We start from the raw sequence: 15824 nt of genomic DNA on the forward strand, positions 1-15824 counted from the left end.
GGCGGTGGTGGCGCACGCCTTTAATCCCAGCACTTGGGAGGCAGAGGCAGGCGGATCTCTGTGAGTTCGAGACCAGCCTGGTCTACAAGAGCTAGTTCCAGGACAGGCTCCAAAGCCACAGAGAAACCCTGTCTCGAAAAACCAAAAAAAAAAAAAAAAAAAAAAAAAAAAAAAAAAAAAAAAAAAAAAAAAGAAATCCACCTGCTTCTGCCCCGCAAGGGCTGGGATCAAAGGTGTGCATCACCACCATTGCCCTGTTATATTTTTCTTTATTCTTGAAAATTTCATATAAGTAAACAATTATATATGATACTATCTACCCCATTTCCCTCTTCTAACCCCCCTGTACCCAACAGATCCCTCTCAACTTCAAGTCCTTTTAAAAGATTGATTTTTCTTGTATGTGTACGAGTGTTTGTCTGTAAATGCACCATGCCTTGCGCTGCAGAGGTCAGAAGAGGGTATTGCCATCGGAACTGCAGTTATGGATGGTTACGAGCTGTCATGTGGGTGCTAGGAACTGAACCCAGGTCCTCTGCAAGAGCAACAAAGGCTCTAACCACTGAGCCACCTCTCGAGTTTCTCATGTTTGTTTGTTTGCCTGGATAGCTCTTTAAGTCCAATTAGTGCTGCCCATGTGTGCACGGTGTGGGGCCACCCACTGGAGCATTGGGAGCACATTGGATTTTGTGCTTTGTTAGCTTCACTATTCAACTTCAAGACTCACTGCCTTCCAAAAGAGCCACCGCCCTGATGGGCGGCCCAGGGAGTCACCTGGCCTCCCATCTCACTGTCCCCTGTGATTTCAGATCATTCCACTTCAGTGCACTCTGGCACCCAAACCATATCTTGCTTACCTATGCACAATGCCCTCACCCACCTGGCCTTCCTTCTATTGTCTCTCAAACCCACTTCAAACCCATTGCCACTGGGTATGGCGGTCCTCGCCTTTAATCCCAGCATTTGGGAGGTAGAGAGAGGAGGAGATGTGTGTGCTCATGGCCAGCTTGGTCAACATAACAAGTTCTAGGACAGCCAGGGCTACATAGAGAGACCCTGTCTCCAAAAACCAAGAACCAAATAACCCACAAAGAAAAACAAAATGCAACCATTTCCTTTGACCACCTTTTCTGCCTGCCTATGTATTCCCCCCCCCCCTTAGGTCTCCTTCACTGTACCTTAGAACTCCTACGAGCTCCCTCAGTGACTGTCTGCAACCCCCCCTCCTTTCTGCAACAACCCCTTCTTAAGAAAGGCTGAACGGAACATTCCTTTCAGAACCTAAGGCCCTTGATAACAGGGGGTTGGCTTTGTTTCACTGTTGTGTCCTGGTGTCCACAATGTTTGGCACATCATAAGCACTCAGTAAATATTAGTGCAATGGATTAAATCCAAATAGTTGAACAGGAAAAAAAAATAACACAAAGACCTTGTGCATGTGTTTGTGTGTGTGTGGTATGTGTGTTTACAGGACTATATGGATGTACTTATATGCATCTGTGTGGGTTTGTGTATGTTTGTTTGCATTTATAAATACGTATGTTTGTGCATTTGTGTTTGTGTGTATATGTTTGTGCACACACTGGGAATGGCTGGCCCCAAAACCTTGGAGCTAAGCTCCATCGTAACTGAGGACACCAGGGAACATTTAATTTAAAAATTTTTAAATTTATCCTACAAATATGAGTGTTTTGCCTGCATGTATGTATGTATGTACACCACATGTGTACTTGATGCCCATGGATATCAGAAGGTATTGGGTCCTCTGGAACTAGAGTTACAGAAGGTTGTGAGCCACCATGTGGGTGGTGGGAACAGAACTCTCGACTGCTGAGTGATCTCTCTAGCCCCTCCAGGGGATTTTTAAAAAATGTTTATTTTTTTTATTATGCATACAATATTCTGTCTGTGTGTATGTCTGCAGGCCAGAAGAGGGCACCAGACCTCATTATAGATGATTGTGAGCCACCACGTGGTTGCTGGGAATTGAACTCAGGACCTTTGGAAGAGCAGGCAATGCTCTTAACCACTGAGCCATCTCTCCAGCCCCCTCCAGGGGATGTTTATTTACATATAATACACACCTGCAATCAACCTTGAGCTTCTGAAGGAACTTCCACTATACCCTCAAACTTATATTCAAGCCCTTGCTTATTTTAAAATTTGATCATCTCAAGATACCTCACCTAGACCTATATCCTTGAAGGCAGGACCTAGCTTGTAGGCCTTGGATACTAATCCAACACAAACAGCCCTTGGGGTGCTTACTGGACAGGCACAGAGGAAAAATAATAATTAGAATTATTTTTCTCATCAAATTTGTGGGGCAGAACCTGTAGGAAGCACAGCAAAGCCCAAACACATGGGGTCTCCGGGGACTACTTGGTACCAGCCTCATTAGAATGATGCAAGTTCCAGTTGATCTTGTCAACCACCTGAGTCCCCTGGTAGGCAGGACATAAACTGGTGGGAAGATAGGCCGCAGAAGGAGGACTTAATGGGAGCTGCTGAGGAGAATGGATGTGGCAAGGGAGGAATGTGATGGGGGCAAACAGCATCCCGGGAGGTCTGGGTCTCAGTTTCCCCAGCTCCCAAAGACTGTGTTTAGAATACTGAAGATTCCTCTAGGAATCTGAAGATTCTGTAGGCCTGCAGCGACTCGGGCCTCCTGTTTCAGAAGTGTCTGTGATTTGACAATTTTTACTGCTCACTTCTACCCCAGGCTGTTGGGCTGAACTCAATTGGTTTGCAACATTCAGGCCTTTGTGTGACCGCAGAAAGCCCGAGACCTATTTGTCATTTATCATCTGCTGTTGATCATATGAGCTAATAAAACTGCCATGGGATTTTCTTTTTGTTTCCAGCACTTCAAAGCCTCTACTTTTTTGGTTAAAACTCCCAGGCCAATTATTACATTAACTCCTATTAAAGGCAAGTTGGCTTGGCAGAGTTTGCTCTGTCAGATTTTCAGACCTGAACTTTTCCAAAACCCTTGCCCAGACCTCGTGCCAAGCCCTTATTCCTGATAAATGGTTAACTGCTTACATGCCTTCTCCCTTTCGAATATAAACATATAAAAGGGAAAATATGTCACTCTTGCAGCCTTAGCCAAGCATTTGGCTGAACTCCATTTTGTCTACCCCAGCCCCCATTTTCCAAAACATTACTTTGCCCACAGCACTGTAATTATATTTTATTTTCCCCCTACAAACCAGTTCTCTTAATTTCGTCCTTCATCCTTTATTCTTACATAAGTTACACTTACAAATAAAAAATGGCTCGAAAGAATTAGATATGAAGATTTCTAAGGCACACAAGGTTATGTGCCGAGACAACAGTGGCAGATCGTGGGCAGATAGGGAAGCATTTACTACGAAAGGCACTTTAATATTTTCATGGATTAATATTCTTTTCTTTCTGAGAAACACAGAACTATCATCCAGACTGAAGTGATTTGACTGTTCTTGTTCTCTCACTGTCCCTCGCCCCCTCATCCCCCACCCCCTCATCCCCCACCCCCTCATCCCCCACCCCCTCATCCCCCACCCCCTCATCCCCCACCCCCTCATCCCGCCCCCCCCCCCGCCCTGCCCCAGGATCTTATATCCCAGGCTGGTTTCAGATTTTTTTCTACAGTTGAGGATGACCTTGAATTCCTCATTCTCCTGCCTCCACTTCCCAAGTGTGCTGAGATTACAAGCCCCATAACAATTGGGGATTTGTGTGGGAAGCTCTTCTTTACAGCTCTCAGAACAACACAACTCAGAGCCCCCTAGTGGGTCCAGGAAAGGAGCAGCACAGCCTGCTCTGGAGTCTGATGTCAGACATCCTGGGATAGAGGCCCCAACACAGTTCCGCTCTGCCCTCCATGTACTTGGCTTCTACATCCTTGAATTCAATGAGCCACATATGGAAACTACTGAGAGAAAAATGCATCTGAAATCACAGGACTTTCTTGTCCTCCTGCCCTACGCACATAGCATCCTATAAGGCACTAGAATTGGGCTAGAGATGACTTGCAGGGCAGAGGAGGGTGCATGCGGGCTAACCATAGTCACTATGCCATTGTATACAAAATACTTGAGCATCCATGGCATCCATGGTAACCTTGGGGTGTCTCTGAATCCATCCTCTGTGGAGGCTGGGGATGCCTTCTCTCAATTACAAAACAAGGAAATGAGTATCTTTCAGTGGGGCTGAGTATAAGAGATGAGTTAATACATAGAAGTACTTAGCACAGGACCCAGTAAATTCCTGCCATTTACCCTAATTACAATTAATTACGAGATAAGTTAATTATCACATGGGAAGGACTTACAGTGTGTGTGCAGGCAAGCCCTTGATCACAACACCTAATGCATCTATAATAATGCTTCCTACACACCAGGCCCTGCTCCAGCTGCTGTCCGTAGGCTGGTTTATGCAATGTCACACCTATGTTCAATCTCACATGGGGATAGGAAAGAGCTGGGCATGCCTGCCTCTCGTTTCCAAACGAGGAAAGTGAAGAAGCATGGTGAGACTGAGTAACTGTCTGAATCTTGCAGTTGGTATAATTTACCACTGTCACCCATAATCTAGGACAATATTCTCCATTCATGTTCCCCGGAACCCCGAACATGTACTTCAGCAGATGGGTTGGTGGGGAGCTGTCTCTTCAAACCAATATTCATCTCTTCAGCTAAAATCCACTGATTGAGGCAGGTATGGAGCAGAAGATGAATGTCTTCTCCTTTGGAGACTGTAATGCAGTGGATGGAGACAGGCATGTATGTGCATAAGAGCCTTCCGGCTGATCAGAACTGTTCTGAAGAAGACTGTGATAGTGGCTGTAAGAGATGGGATGAACCCGGCAGACTGTGAGCCAGAAGGCCCTGAAGGGTGTGTAGAGGAGTGTGGGGTTCCACTGGAGCACACCAAGCAGATGTTAGTGGGGGGGGATGAGCTTCAGGGCTGGACCTCTTAAGCAGAGGATTTCATTGGATTAAAAAAATTTTTTTAATAAGCTGAATCAGTGGATAAATAGTTGGAAGAAAACTAGATGGGGAAGAGTTTGGAAACCACTGATGTTAAGCACGCTTTGCCATTTTAGGAATCAACAGTCCCAGCTTCTGACTTTGACCTAACTGTTGTGTAGTGCTGGAAAGAACCCTGCACTCCTCTGGTCCCCACTTCAATACCAGCCTATGGAAGGGTAATAGTAATTACAATGGCTGCCTTTTAGGAGTGTTTGGGGGCAACCAAGGAGGGCTTTAAGGAAGTAAGGTCATGGGAATGCAAAGAATGGGAGACCTGGGTAGGAGACAAACTCATCTGAGGTGGTCAGAGGGAGCATAGCTCTGGGCAGGCATAAATGAGAGCTCCAAGGGTGCTTGAGGGGAGACAGCCTTGCAATGAGCCTTGTTAGTTTCTTTCATTGGCTGGGAATTGTCTCTGGGGGAATAAGACGGGAAGTATTCAGTCCAGGGCACAGAGAATGCTGGAAATCAGGTAGCAGGTTGATGTGAGTTTTCTGGGATTAAGGAATGGAATTCTGCTCTTAACTGTACGTGGCTAAACTATTGCTCTACTTCAGAGAGGAGACTGGGATAAATTATTAAAATTATATTGTTTATAATAAATGTTTAAGTTTTCTTATAACAATCCAACAATGGGGATCATTTCTGAAAGATGACCTACATTTGGGCTCTGCTCAGCTCTTTGCATGCGTGTGCTTGCAGGCATGGGCACGCGTGTGCATGCACATGAGCATGTGGGTGTGTACAAGTGGGGTTGTTGGAGCCTAAACAACTCTAAAGAAGTCATGTAATGAGAGGTTTCTAATTATTCCTTCCGCTTCAGAATTTAAGAAACCAAGGGGCAGAAAAATCATTCACCGTGAAGAAAGAATGTGCTCTTTGGAAACGTCATACAGCAAGGTAATTGTTGAGAAGTCACAGGGTTTCCTCTGTGTCACCTTCACCTGATACAATGCTGCAGTTCCAAACTGTGTGGGTCCCGGAAGCCACTTAACCAGCCCAGTGTGTGATTAGATAAGTAGCCAAGTGTTGTGTGAGCTTCCCGAGTATGCCTGTCCATTAGTGAGCCCCGAGAGATTACGCCAGCAACGTTCACACAGTTCTGCGCGCGCCTTGTCTCCCGCCCCCATCGCCATTAATAGGATGGGAGCCCACAGTGAGTTCGTATTCTGAAAGCCAAGAGAAATGCCTGCTATATGAAGTCCTATGCTGGTAAAGTACAGGCTCTGAGTGAGTCCAGTTAGTATTTTCTTACATGTGTGTTCAGGCTTGGTTCAAATGTCCTTTGTCATCACTACCATTAAACAGGACCGAGATTTTAAAAGGCTGGTGGTACCAGCTCTCTAAGCCACTGTCTTCTGGGCTCTATTGTACTGAAGGCAGCATCCCCAGTCCACAAACAGCTCATTCTTTTTGAGGAAATGAGCAGAGAGCTCCCCGAAGCCCCACTGAAGACTTCAGCAGACAGCCAACCATCCCTTCCCTGACAGCTATGTTCCCCGTTTTTTGTTTTTATTATTTATTTATTTATTTTTGTTTTTATTTTTTGTTGTTGTTGCATGGTGTTACAGTTGGCTGTCATCTTTAACATCCCTTCCACCTGTTTTGCCAAGTTCCTCTTCCTGCTCCCCCTTTATCGGAATGCCTCGATACCGCCTACCACCCTCAGCCTAAGGATGAGGCATCAAATCAGAAGCAACCTGTTGCTGCATCACTAGAGAAGACGTCATGCTCTGGAGTTCTGCTCAGTGTCTGAGCAGGGAAAGCCACAGTAGGGTGAGTGGGGGCTTGCACTCACCCTGGTGATCTGGATGCTGCTCAGCTGCTGCTGCCAGTGTAGAATGGTCTCCATCCGATACACCCACATGTTAATGTTGCCCACCAGCACAGACTTGCCAACTCTCTGGACCAGTGTGCATAAGGACGTGTAGAGGGTCTGGAGAAGTTCCCTTATGAGTCTTATGTTTTGCTGGTCCTCAAGGACTTGAGTGGGAAGAAGAAAAAGGAATATCAAAGTCATGTTACGGGGACTATGCATGACACAAGTGGTCTTTTCTTCTTTGTTGTCTACTCCTATGACTGGGCACCGGCTCTTAGGATGCCATCTTCTTTCTCACCCGTGTTTATTCTATACTCAGGTAATGGGTAGAGTTTCCATTATCTAGGTCCCTCTTTGTTCTCTTCTCCTGGGTTTCAATTCTTCTCCTGTTTCAATTGCTCCACCAGTGCCAAGGGTCCACCTGATCAGAAAGCGGCTTTTTTTGTTCAGCAGCTGACATGTTTTTGGATGGCCAATGGAAGGCTGCAGTTTTGGGGTTCAGAAGGTTGAGTTTGAACCCTGTCTGGCTAATTTCTAGATGATTACAAGCTGCTCATGTCTCATACACATAAGTCCCCCCCATGTGTGAAATGACTCAGTGGAGCCAGAGATCTAAGGTCATCGCTATGTTCAGTCTATGCCTCAATCCTGCCTTGCATACAGCTCCATGTCCTAGGTCCTAGGAATATCAAAGCTCCAATGTGAAGGGTGGGGCACATGTCCTCAAGGAGGAGCCAGTCAAACTTAAAGTAAGGCAAACAGCTGATTCTAAAGAGAGAACAAGAAAACAGTGGTCTTGTTCTTTGCCAAGGGCACGGGTGGTACCTCTCCTGAGCTGGAAGTGAGGGCCCCTGGGACACTCACGTTCCTTTAAACCTAGCGACAAACTACTCGATGAGAAAGCCCACCTGCCTGTTCCCACGCCTCTCAGGAGGGTTGAGAGAGGGCGGCAGAGCTCACCTTTCAGCACGACTTTTTCCAAGATGTTCATGAAGTTCTTCTGGGCAATACCACTCAGGGATGTGAGCTGTGACTTCGCTATCAGTTCCAACAGCTGTGGGTAAAAATAGACATTGCCAGGCTTAGAATACAGAGATATTTTTCTCCTCTAATCTTCACTTTTGAGTCACATGACATGCAGATACAGACTGACAGGGGAGAGAGAGCGATAAATGGCAGGCAGGGCTACCAGGCAATAATACGCAGATGCTCCCAATGAAAGACAAATGGTGGTAAGTCAAAACTAGGAACCAGGTTGAATATTTAATGACTTTTTTCTTTTATATATAAAAGGTTTGGGCTTCGGCCAGGGCTAATCCATTTTATTTGGTCCACTGGAAAGGAGAGCTGACAGTATTCTGGAGGGAACAGAACCTCCCGTGACCCGTGAGCACAGGAGTTCTGCATAGTCACCCCCAGGGGGAACTGTTCTTGCCCTGGCTTGAACTTTCATCCACTGGCACCCACTGCTCTCAGGGCACAGCGAAGCCTGTATTTGGTGGCCATGTGCCTGAGCCAAGGAAGGGTGATTCTTTTCTAGACACTGTTTGCTTTTTCATGTTCAATAAACCTGCCTGACTAGACTCCTTTGCTGCATTTACTTTTTTTAAATTTTAATTTATTTCTATAGAAAGATGGCAAGGAAGAAAAACTGAGGGGTGCACAGTGTGTCTGTCTATTTCTTCCCGGAGGCACAAAGGAGAGCCCTTGTATCTCTTAGCTTTGATGGAGTCTTATTTAAAATTTTATTTTACATGTAGCAGTGTTTTGCCTAAAAGTGTGTAAGTGTATCATATGTGTGCCTGGTGCCCCTGGAGGCCAGAAGAGGACATCAGAATCCCTGGAATTAGAGTTACAGTGAATTCCAGGACAGCCAGGGGTACCCAGAAAAATCCTGTCTTGAAAAATCAAACCAACCAACCAGCAAAGTAAAGATACTTGCTGTCAAGCCTGATGACCTGAACTTGATCCCCAAAGATTTGATTGTTGAAAATAAAATAACAAGGATCTTGGAGATCATCTAGTTCAACCCACTTCTCAGATGGATCAAGTGAGGCTCAAGAGTACCACCAGGGCCGGGGAGATGGCTTAGCAGGTGAAGATACTTGCTGTCAAGCCTGATGACATGAACTTGATCCCCAAAGGCACATGACAGAGGACAGAACTGTTAGTTGTTCTCTGACCACCACACATGTGCCCACACACAGGCATGCACACACACAATAAATAAATGGAACAAAAATTTTGACGAAGACTCTAAACACTATGAGCGATCTCAGCCTGCAAGAGGACTCAGCTGTATTTTCACCACATAGGAAAGCGGGAGCACACACTGTCTCAAAGAAACACCACACCAAAAGGTTGATATAAAGAGCACTCAACTAACTTCTTCATTAAGTCCCCAAGAAAAATTACACAGACTCAGGCTCAGTATACTGGACTTAGAAAACCAAGACTCCAGTAAGACAGAGACACAAGGGAGGTAACAGAGGTAGCTATGATCACAACACATCATTTACATATACAACAATATCATAATTAAATTTATTATTGTGTATAATTAATATATTCACATATATTCTAATTATAAGAAGAAAGAGGAAAGAGAAAACTAGGACTCCCCTCATTTTTTGAACTCCGCCCCTAGAGAACATTCTCAATGGAACCCTGACTCTCCCATCACAAAATTAACCAGGCTCTCCTTTGAGCTGGAATAAAATATTCAGTGTTTTTTGTTTGTTTTTGCGACAGGACCTCACACAGTCCAGGCTGGCCTCAGACTTACTACAAGGTAAGGGTGAGCTTGAACTCCCGATCCTCCGTTCTCTATCTCTTTATAGAGCTGGGATTACTGGTGCATCCTGCCATGCTTGGTTTACGAGCCACTGGAAATTAAATTCTAGCCTTTGTGCATGCCCAACCAAATATTCTACCAACCGGGATAGTCTTGGCCCTAGGAAGCTTTCCAAGAGCATTTCATCGGACCAGGCCCCTGCCCGATTTCCTCAACGGATATGACACAGTATGGGATGCTGGAATCAAGGCAAAAGGAAGAAACAGAGTAAACCCCCAAATTCTTCACTGCCAAAACAAAACAACATGAGAACACAAGAAAATAAAATAAAAGCAGGATTGCAGAGGAGGACAAACTTTGGACCTATGTCCTGGGTGGTTCAGGGCACCTCCGTGTCCCGGGCACTCATTTAAACATTTTGTCTCCTTTGGACCCCTGTCAAACCACAGATAGACCTAGTTCCTTCAACATAATTTTACTTTAAATTGGAAAAAAGAGTTTTAAACCTCAAATGTCTTCCTGCTGGGTTTGGTATCTTTGACGTGTGCAGGGGGTGGCATGGCCTCTTGACTTGAGGAGGAGGAGGAGGGGGAAAAAGGGGAAGAAGAGGAGGGAGAGGAGGAGGGATAGGAGGAGGAGGAGGAGGAGGAGGTGATGCTGTTGTGTTGTGCTTAGTGCTATAGATCTACATTCAGAAGCCAGGGGCTAACAAGAGTGACACAGACTGTCGAGGCATCAAAACACACCCGGGTGGACGCTCTGTCCATCCTGAGTGACCATAGCTCTCTGTGCCTTTCTGGTTTAGTTCAGCCACCAATCAGCACGTGACGGTGAAAAGAGGAACACAAACCTTTCATTTTCTCCCTGGGCAACAGCAGGCTGTAGAAAGCCAGGCTGAGGTTTATTAATATCCAGAGCATCACATGATCAGCATAAAGCAAGACGAAAGGAAACAAAAGCCTGGAGCCTGTTCCTGTGGGGCAGGCGGCTGAGCCCTGTGACTCATCTTGGGGGTAGGAGGTGAGGCAGGGGGCAGCCTGCAATCAGCCAGAAACACATCCAAAACAGGTGCCATGTGACCCCCAGCTCACCAGAGTATCAGTATTAACCTGACTAAAAAGGCACTGGTCACAAAGAAACATAAATAAATAAATAAATAAATAAATAAATAAATAAATAAATCCCTCCTCTGCAGCAGGCCCTGACTGTGCATCTAGGACTGTGCATTGAGGGGAAGCAAAAAGCTCTTTGGGCAGGCTGGTAGTCTCTTCCTTAACTGGGGAGGGTGAGGGACAGAGCAGCCAATTCTGTCAACTGACAGCAGGTGACATGTCAACTCTTCTCTCACCCTAACTGCAGGGAAAGTCCCTGTTGTGATTGCTAGGCAGCTGTGGAGCCCTGGAACAGGAGAACCGGATTCTTGATCCGGGTGACCTTTATAACTGTCATTCATTTAGCAAGAATCTCTGTGTCCGCTCTGTCCTAGCACTGAGACAGACGACAGGGAAGGATGACAAACACGTGACCCCCCGGACGCATGGAGTTTATGTCTAGTCATGTCAATAAAAAGAGTATGTACGGGGGAAACAAAACACCAGCAAAAGACGACCTATGGGATTGCTACGAGAACCAAATGAGATAAAAACAAAAACTTACTGTGAGTACCAAACAAAGTGTTACTACCACTAAGAAAGCTCTTCTCCCCAATTCCAGTCTTAAGGAGTAGGCAAACTTCTGTAAAGGACCAAACTTTTTTTGCTTTTGGTATTTTTAGACAAGAGCGTCTCTGTGTCACAGCCCTGGCAGGCCTTGAACTCATGGAAATCTACCTGCTTCTGCCTCTCGAATGCTGGAACTAAAGTCGTGCACCACCACGCCTGGCCCCCGAATAGTGACTGAAATAGTAACTCTTTTAAGGCTGGTGGGTCAGTCAGTCTTTATACTAAAAATGCCCTGCAACTGTAACACAAGTAACCATAGACAATATGTAAATCAATGTGTACCATGTATATATCCATAAAACTTTATTTAGAAAAACCAGTGAAGAGCTAGATGGAGTCCTGCCATTACTTCTGGTACACATCATAGAGATTCTAAGTGAAGGTCCCAGAGTCAAACTGTTTTGTATAATGACAGAACCTACTTTAGAATTGTTGTGAAGAGCAAATAGTTCATTAAGCACTCACAATATGCCACGAGAATATACTTAAGTAGCTTATTATTATTATTGGGTTTTAAAGAGAGGGTTTCACTGTATAGCCTTGACTGTCCCGGAACTTGCTCTGTAGACCAGGCTGACCTCGAACTCACAGAGATTCGCCTGCCTCTGCCTCCCGAGTGCTGGGATTAAAGGCGTGCGCCATCACCACATGGCTCCTTAGTAGCTTATTATCATCAGCTTTTCATCATGATACAGAAAAGACAGCTAGATAAAATTATTGCCAGGAAAAAAAGTAGTGAACTAGCAGGGTAAACGTACAGCTTGTTTAAGGACTCTGTGTCGATTGTACGTGTTGCCAACTAAAAGCTTTCCGATTTCAGTATTCCTCTGACGTCTTTATCTCTAGTGCATTTCACAGCTCTCTGTTGACACAGTTCATGACGTGCAGAGGCGATTCCACCACCAAGTCATACTTTGCTAACAACAATGGATATTTATGGTGTGCAGAGATGGTGCCACACAGCTCACCTGCATGGTCTCGGTTTTCACGACAAAGAGGTTAAGTTCCCCATGTGACAAAGAAAGACGCTAAGGCTCAGAGCTGTCAAGTAGCAGTAGTAAATTGGGGAGTTAATACTTAAGTCCAGATATGTTTAACAGAAAATAGGTATTTTTGTAGCATTCAGGACCCCACTGTGAAGGATAACAAATAATTTGGTATTGGTGTGTAGAGCAAGATTTTATTCTATATATTTATTTATTTGGTAGCCTTGGAGCCTTTCCTAAAACTCGCTTTGTAGACCAGGCTGGCCTCGAACTCACAGAGATCCTCCTGCCTCTGCCTCCCGAGTGCTGGGATTAAAAGCCTGTGCTGCCACTGGCCACCCTCAAATTTTATTCTAACAATTGTAGCAATATCATGACTTGTCATTGTCTGGGGAAAGAATCCAGAAATTTCCTATCAACAGTGTGCTATGATTGGCGGTCAGCTTCCATGCTGAAGTGAAATAATGCCCCCCCCCCAAATGTTCTAACACAGCTAGAAAGAGGCCACTGCTTAGGGTCAACCTCTTACATCCATACAACTCTACTGCCGAGAACCAGCAGACAGTGTCATGTGGCACCAACAATGAGGGTGAGGAATCTATCGTTTTTTGTTGTTAAGAAAGCTGTTTGCCCCAGAGAGTGGGTTTGTATCCTGAAATTTGTTTACCAGATGACGGGGCCAATTGGCTCATTTGCTCTTAGCCACAAGAGAAGGGGAGAGTAGAGGAAAATGTCTTGTTGGGAAGGAACTGTTTTCTGCTGGGTAAATTTTAGTTCAGGTGCCAGCAATTTGTGGCTGCATTGAAAGATTGGCAGAAGGTGACAGGGAACAGGGCATCAAGCTGTGGGCTGCTCCTGAATGCCACGGTCTCACTGTGAGTGAGTGGGCAGTGTAGGGATGTGCCACTGTGTGAGGACTCGCCGTGCAGGCAAAGAGCGGAGCTTCGCTACTGGAGGGAGGGGGTGGCCACCACATGCCCAAACCACATCCTGCCATTCAGCCTCAAACCCATGCTAGGTTTGGAGATGATGAGTTGGAGAAAAATCGAGTGGCAAGCAAAGCTCGGTAGCAAATCTCAGAGCGGGTATCAACCGCAGCCTGACGTGACGTTTGGAGAACCGCTGGGTAAAAGCAATTTTCCTCCCGTCATCCTTTACTCGAAGACAGGTCTCCTCTGCAATTCATCCTAGCATAGCACTTCTATGTAAATTTATTGGCATTAATGTATATATTATGTGCGTGTGTGTGCGTGTGTGTACTGCTGCGTGTGAATGGACATCAAAGAACACTGCAAGTGGATTTTAAAGAAAAACTTGCGGGAGTCGGTTCAGTTCTCCACTTTCACCTTTATGTGGGCTCTGGAACTGAATTCAGGTCATCATTAGGCTTGGTGGCAAGTGCCTTTAGCAGATGAACTATCTTTTTTTTTTTTTTTTAAAGTTTTTTTTTTTTTTTAAATTTATTTATTATGTATATAGTGTTCTAGGCACCAGATCTCATTACAGATGGCTGTGAGCCACCATGTGGTTGCTGGGAATTGAACTCAGGACCTCTGGAACAGCAGTCAGTTCCCTTAACCTCTGAGCCATCTCTCCAGCCCAGCAGATGAACTATCTTGCTAGCCCAGTATATATCATGCCATTCCCCGACTCAAAATCCTCAGATGACTTCCCTCTGCATTTAGGAAAACCTCCAAGCTCCTTTTCACAACTGACAAGGTCCTGGACCTACTCCCTGTCCGTCCCCAGCCTCCTTTTGCATAGTGGCCCCAAATTCATTCTGTCCCTGCGATATGTCCAACTGCATTCGCCGCGGCTCTGCCACATTGTAACATGTGTGGCTCCATCTCAACCCTCAGGCCTTATTTCAGATGTTGCTTGGGTGATCACGCCTGGCATCTTCTATAAACACCAACCTCCTCTGCCATCTTACTTTCCTGACCCCTCACTCTTCCTTTATGCACAGTTTCACTGGCCTTCACATGCTCTGCGCCTGACCAATGAGAAGGTCTGCCTCCAAACCCTAGAGGGACCCTGGTTTGCTACCTCGCCCCTGCTTAGCACATGCCAGCTGCCCCCCACATACTGGGTTTTTCTACATTTGTCTTTGAGAATCAAAGAATATTACTTCTGGAAGTGATTTGGAAACAGTTGACCCGAATGCCCTGATGCCTGGGATAAGACACTTCATGATAGCCAAATGACATGATTCTAGGCTGCCTGAACGTTCAGGTTGGAGTTCATATGGTGTCAGAGTGGGGCCCCTGGAGTGGCACAAGGAGCTTAGGAGGAAGTTACCTACCAGGAAAAGCATCTCAAACCCTCCCTCAAGGGCAGGCAGCCTGGCCTCTACAGGGATGCGGATAATCAAGCCTTCAGGAATATTGCTAAAAATAGCAGCTTCCCCTTCCTGTCAGTTTCAAGGTCAATGAATAGAGAGGCTGACCATGTATATTCTTTCTCACGAGAGATATTGTTAGTATTATATAAAAACATATTGTGTCTTGGCTGTGTGTGGTAGTGTATGCCTTAATCCCAGCACCTGAGAGGTAGAAACAGTTGATCTCTTTGAGTTCAAGGCCAACCTGGCCAACACAGAGACCTTGTCTCCGACAAACAAGCAAGCAAACAGTATCAGAAAAGGATAGATTTGTGTTCAAATTCTTCCCTCTCTTAGGAAGAGGCTTTCCATAACTTGCTTGGAAAATCTGCTGGCGTGATCAAAAGCAGAGAAGAGTTCCAGCCTCAAGCAGCCTAGGCTACATCTCACGTGCTCAGGACCCAAGCTGGGTGCCCACTGTAATCAGCCTTCAGTGACATTAGGCAGCAGTGAGGCCTGCACTGAGTGCTGTGTACCTTCCCGGATCCCTATTTATTCAATGGATAATACACATCACAAAGCTGGAAAGTTCTGTCCTGACTTTGAGCTTGAACACTGGCAGGTTGTGGGAGGAAAAATTTCACACCCATTAATCATCTCTGGGCATGTCAAGATTGGGTAAATATTATTTCCCAGTGAAACAGCCCTTGAACTAAGAGAGTTAAAATAATGAGGCGGGCCAAGTTTATATGAATTAATTGTATCCTCAGCCAAGAGAAACTTGTCTCTCCATCTTTCATCTTTCCTAGTTACTTGGTAACTTACAAAGGGTCCCTGACTCCTGCTGTATAGGTCTGAGCGGCCACGGCTTCCTCAGTGACATTGTTTAAATTGAGAGCCCCAGCTCTTCCAGTGTGGCCTTGTCTGCCCCAGAATGACCCACCTCTCCCTATGGTTCTATGAGGCTGAAGGTGGCATCATCCTCCATCTCGATCCATCATCATCCCCCTTCACTTCTGTCCCTTCCCATCTCTAGGTTCCCCCACACACAATTTGTTCCCACAAGCCTTCTACCTGCTTCTTCATCTGGCCAAATCCTGGCCAACCAGGAAGGAAGCATCTCAGGTTCTGCTTTTCAAGAAGCCATATCCAATGCTCCTAGACAG

General features: G+C 45.6%; 1 protein-coding gene across 1 annotated transcript in view; it reads right to left on the reverse strand.

Annotated features, from left to right (window-relative positions):
• The window catches only part of Fbxo32 (F-box protein 32), a 40787-nt gene that overhangs the window by 8881 nt on the left and 16082 nt on the right, over positions 1–15824 (reverse strand). Inside the window, exons 5-6 of the mRNA XM_057791643.1 lie at positions 7798–7891; positions 6817–7001 (exon numbers count right to left, since the gene is read on the reverse strand). Of these exons, the coding sequence (XP_057647626.1) occupies positions 6817–7001; positions 7798–7891 (279 nt within the window). The remainder of the gene's footprint in view (positions 1–6816; positions 7002–7797; positions 7892–15824) is intronic.

This window comes from Chionomys nivalis, chromosome 17 (genome assembly GCF_950005125.1).
Source record: "Chionomys nivalis chromosome 17, mChiNiv1.1, whole genome shotgun sequence".
Taxonomy (NCBI): domain Eukaryota; kingdom Metazoa; phylum Chordata; class Mammalia; order Rodentia; family Cricetidae; genus Chionomys; species Chionomys nivalis.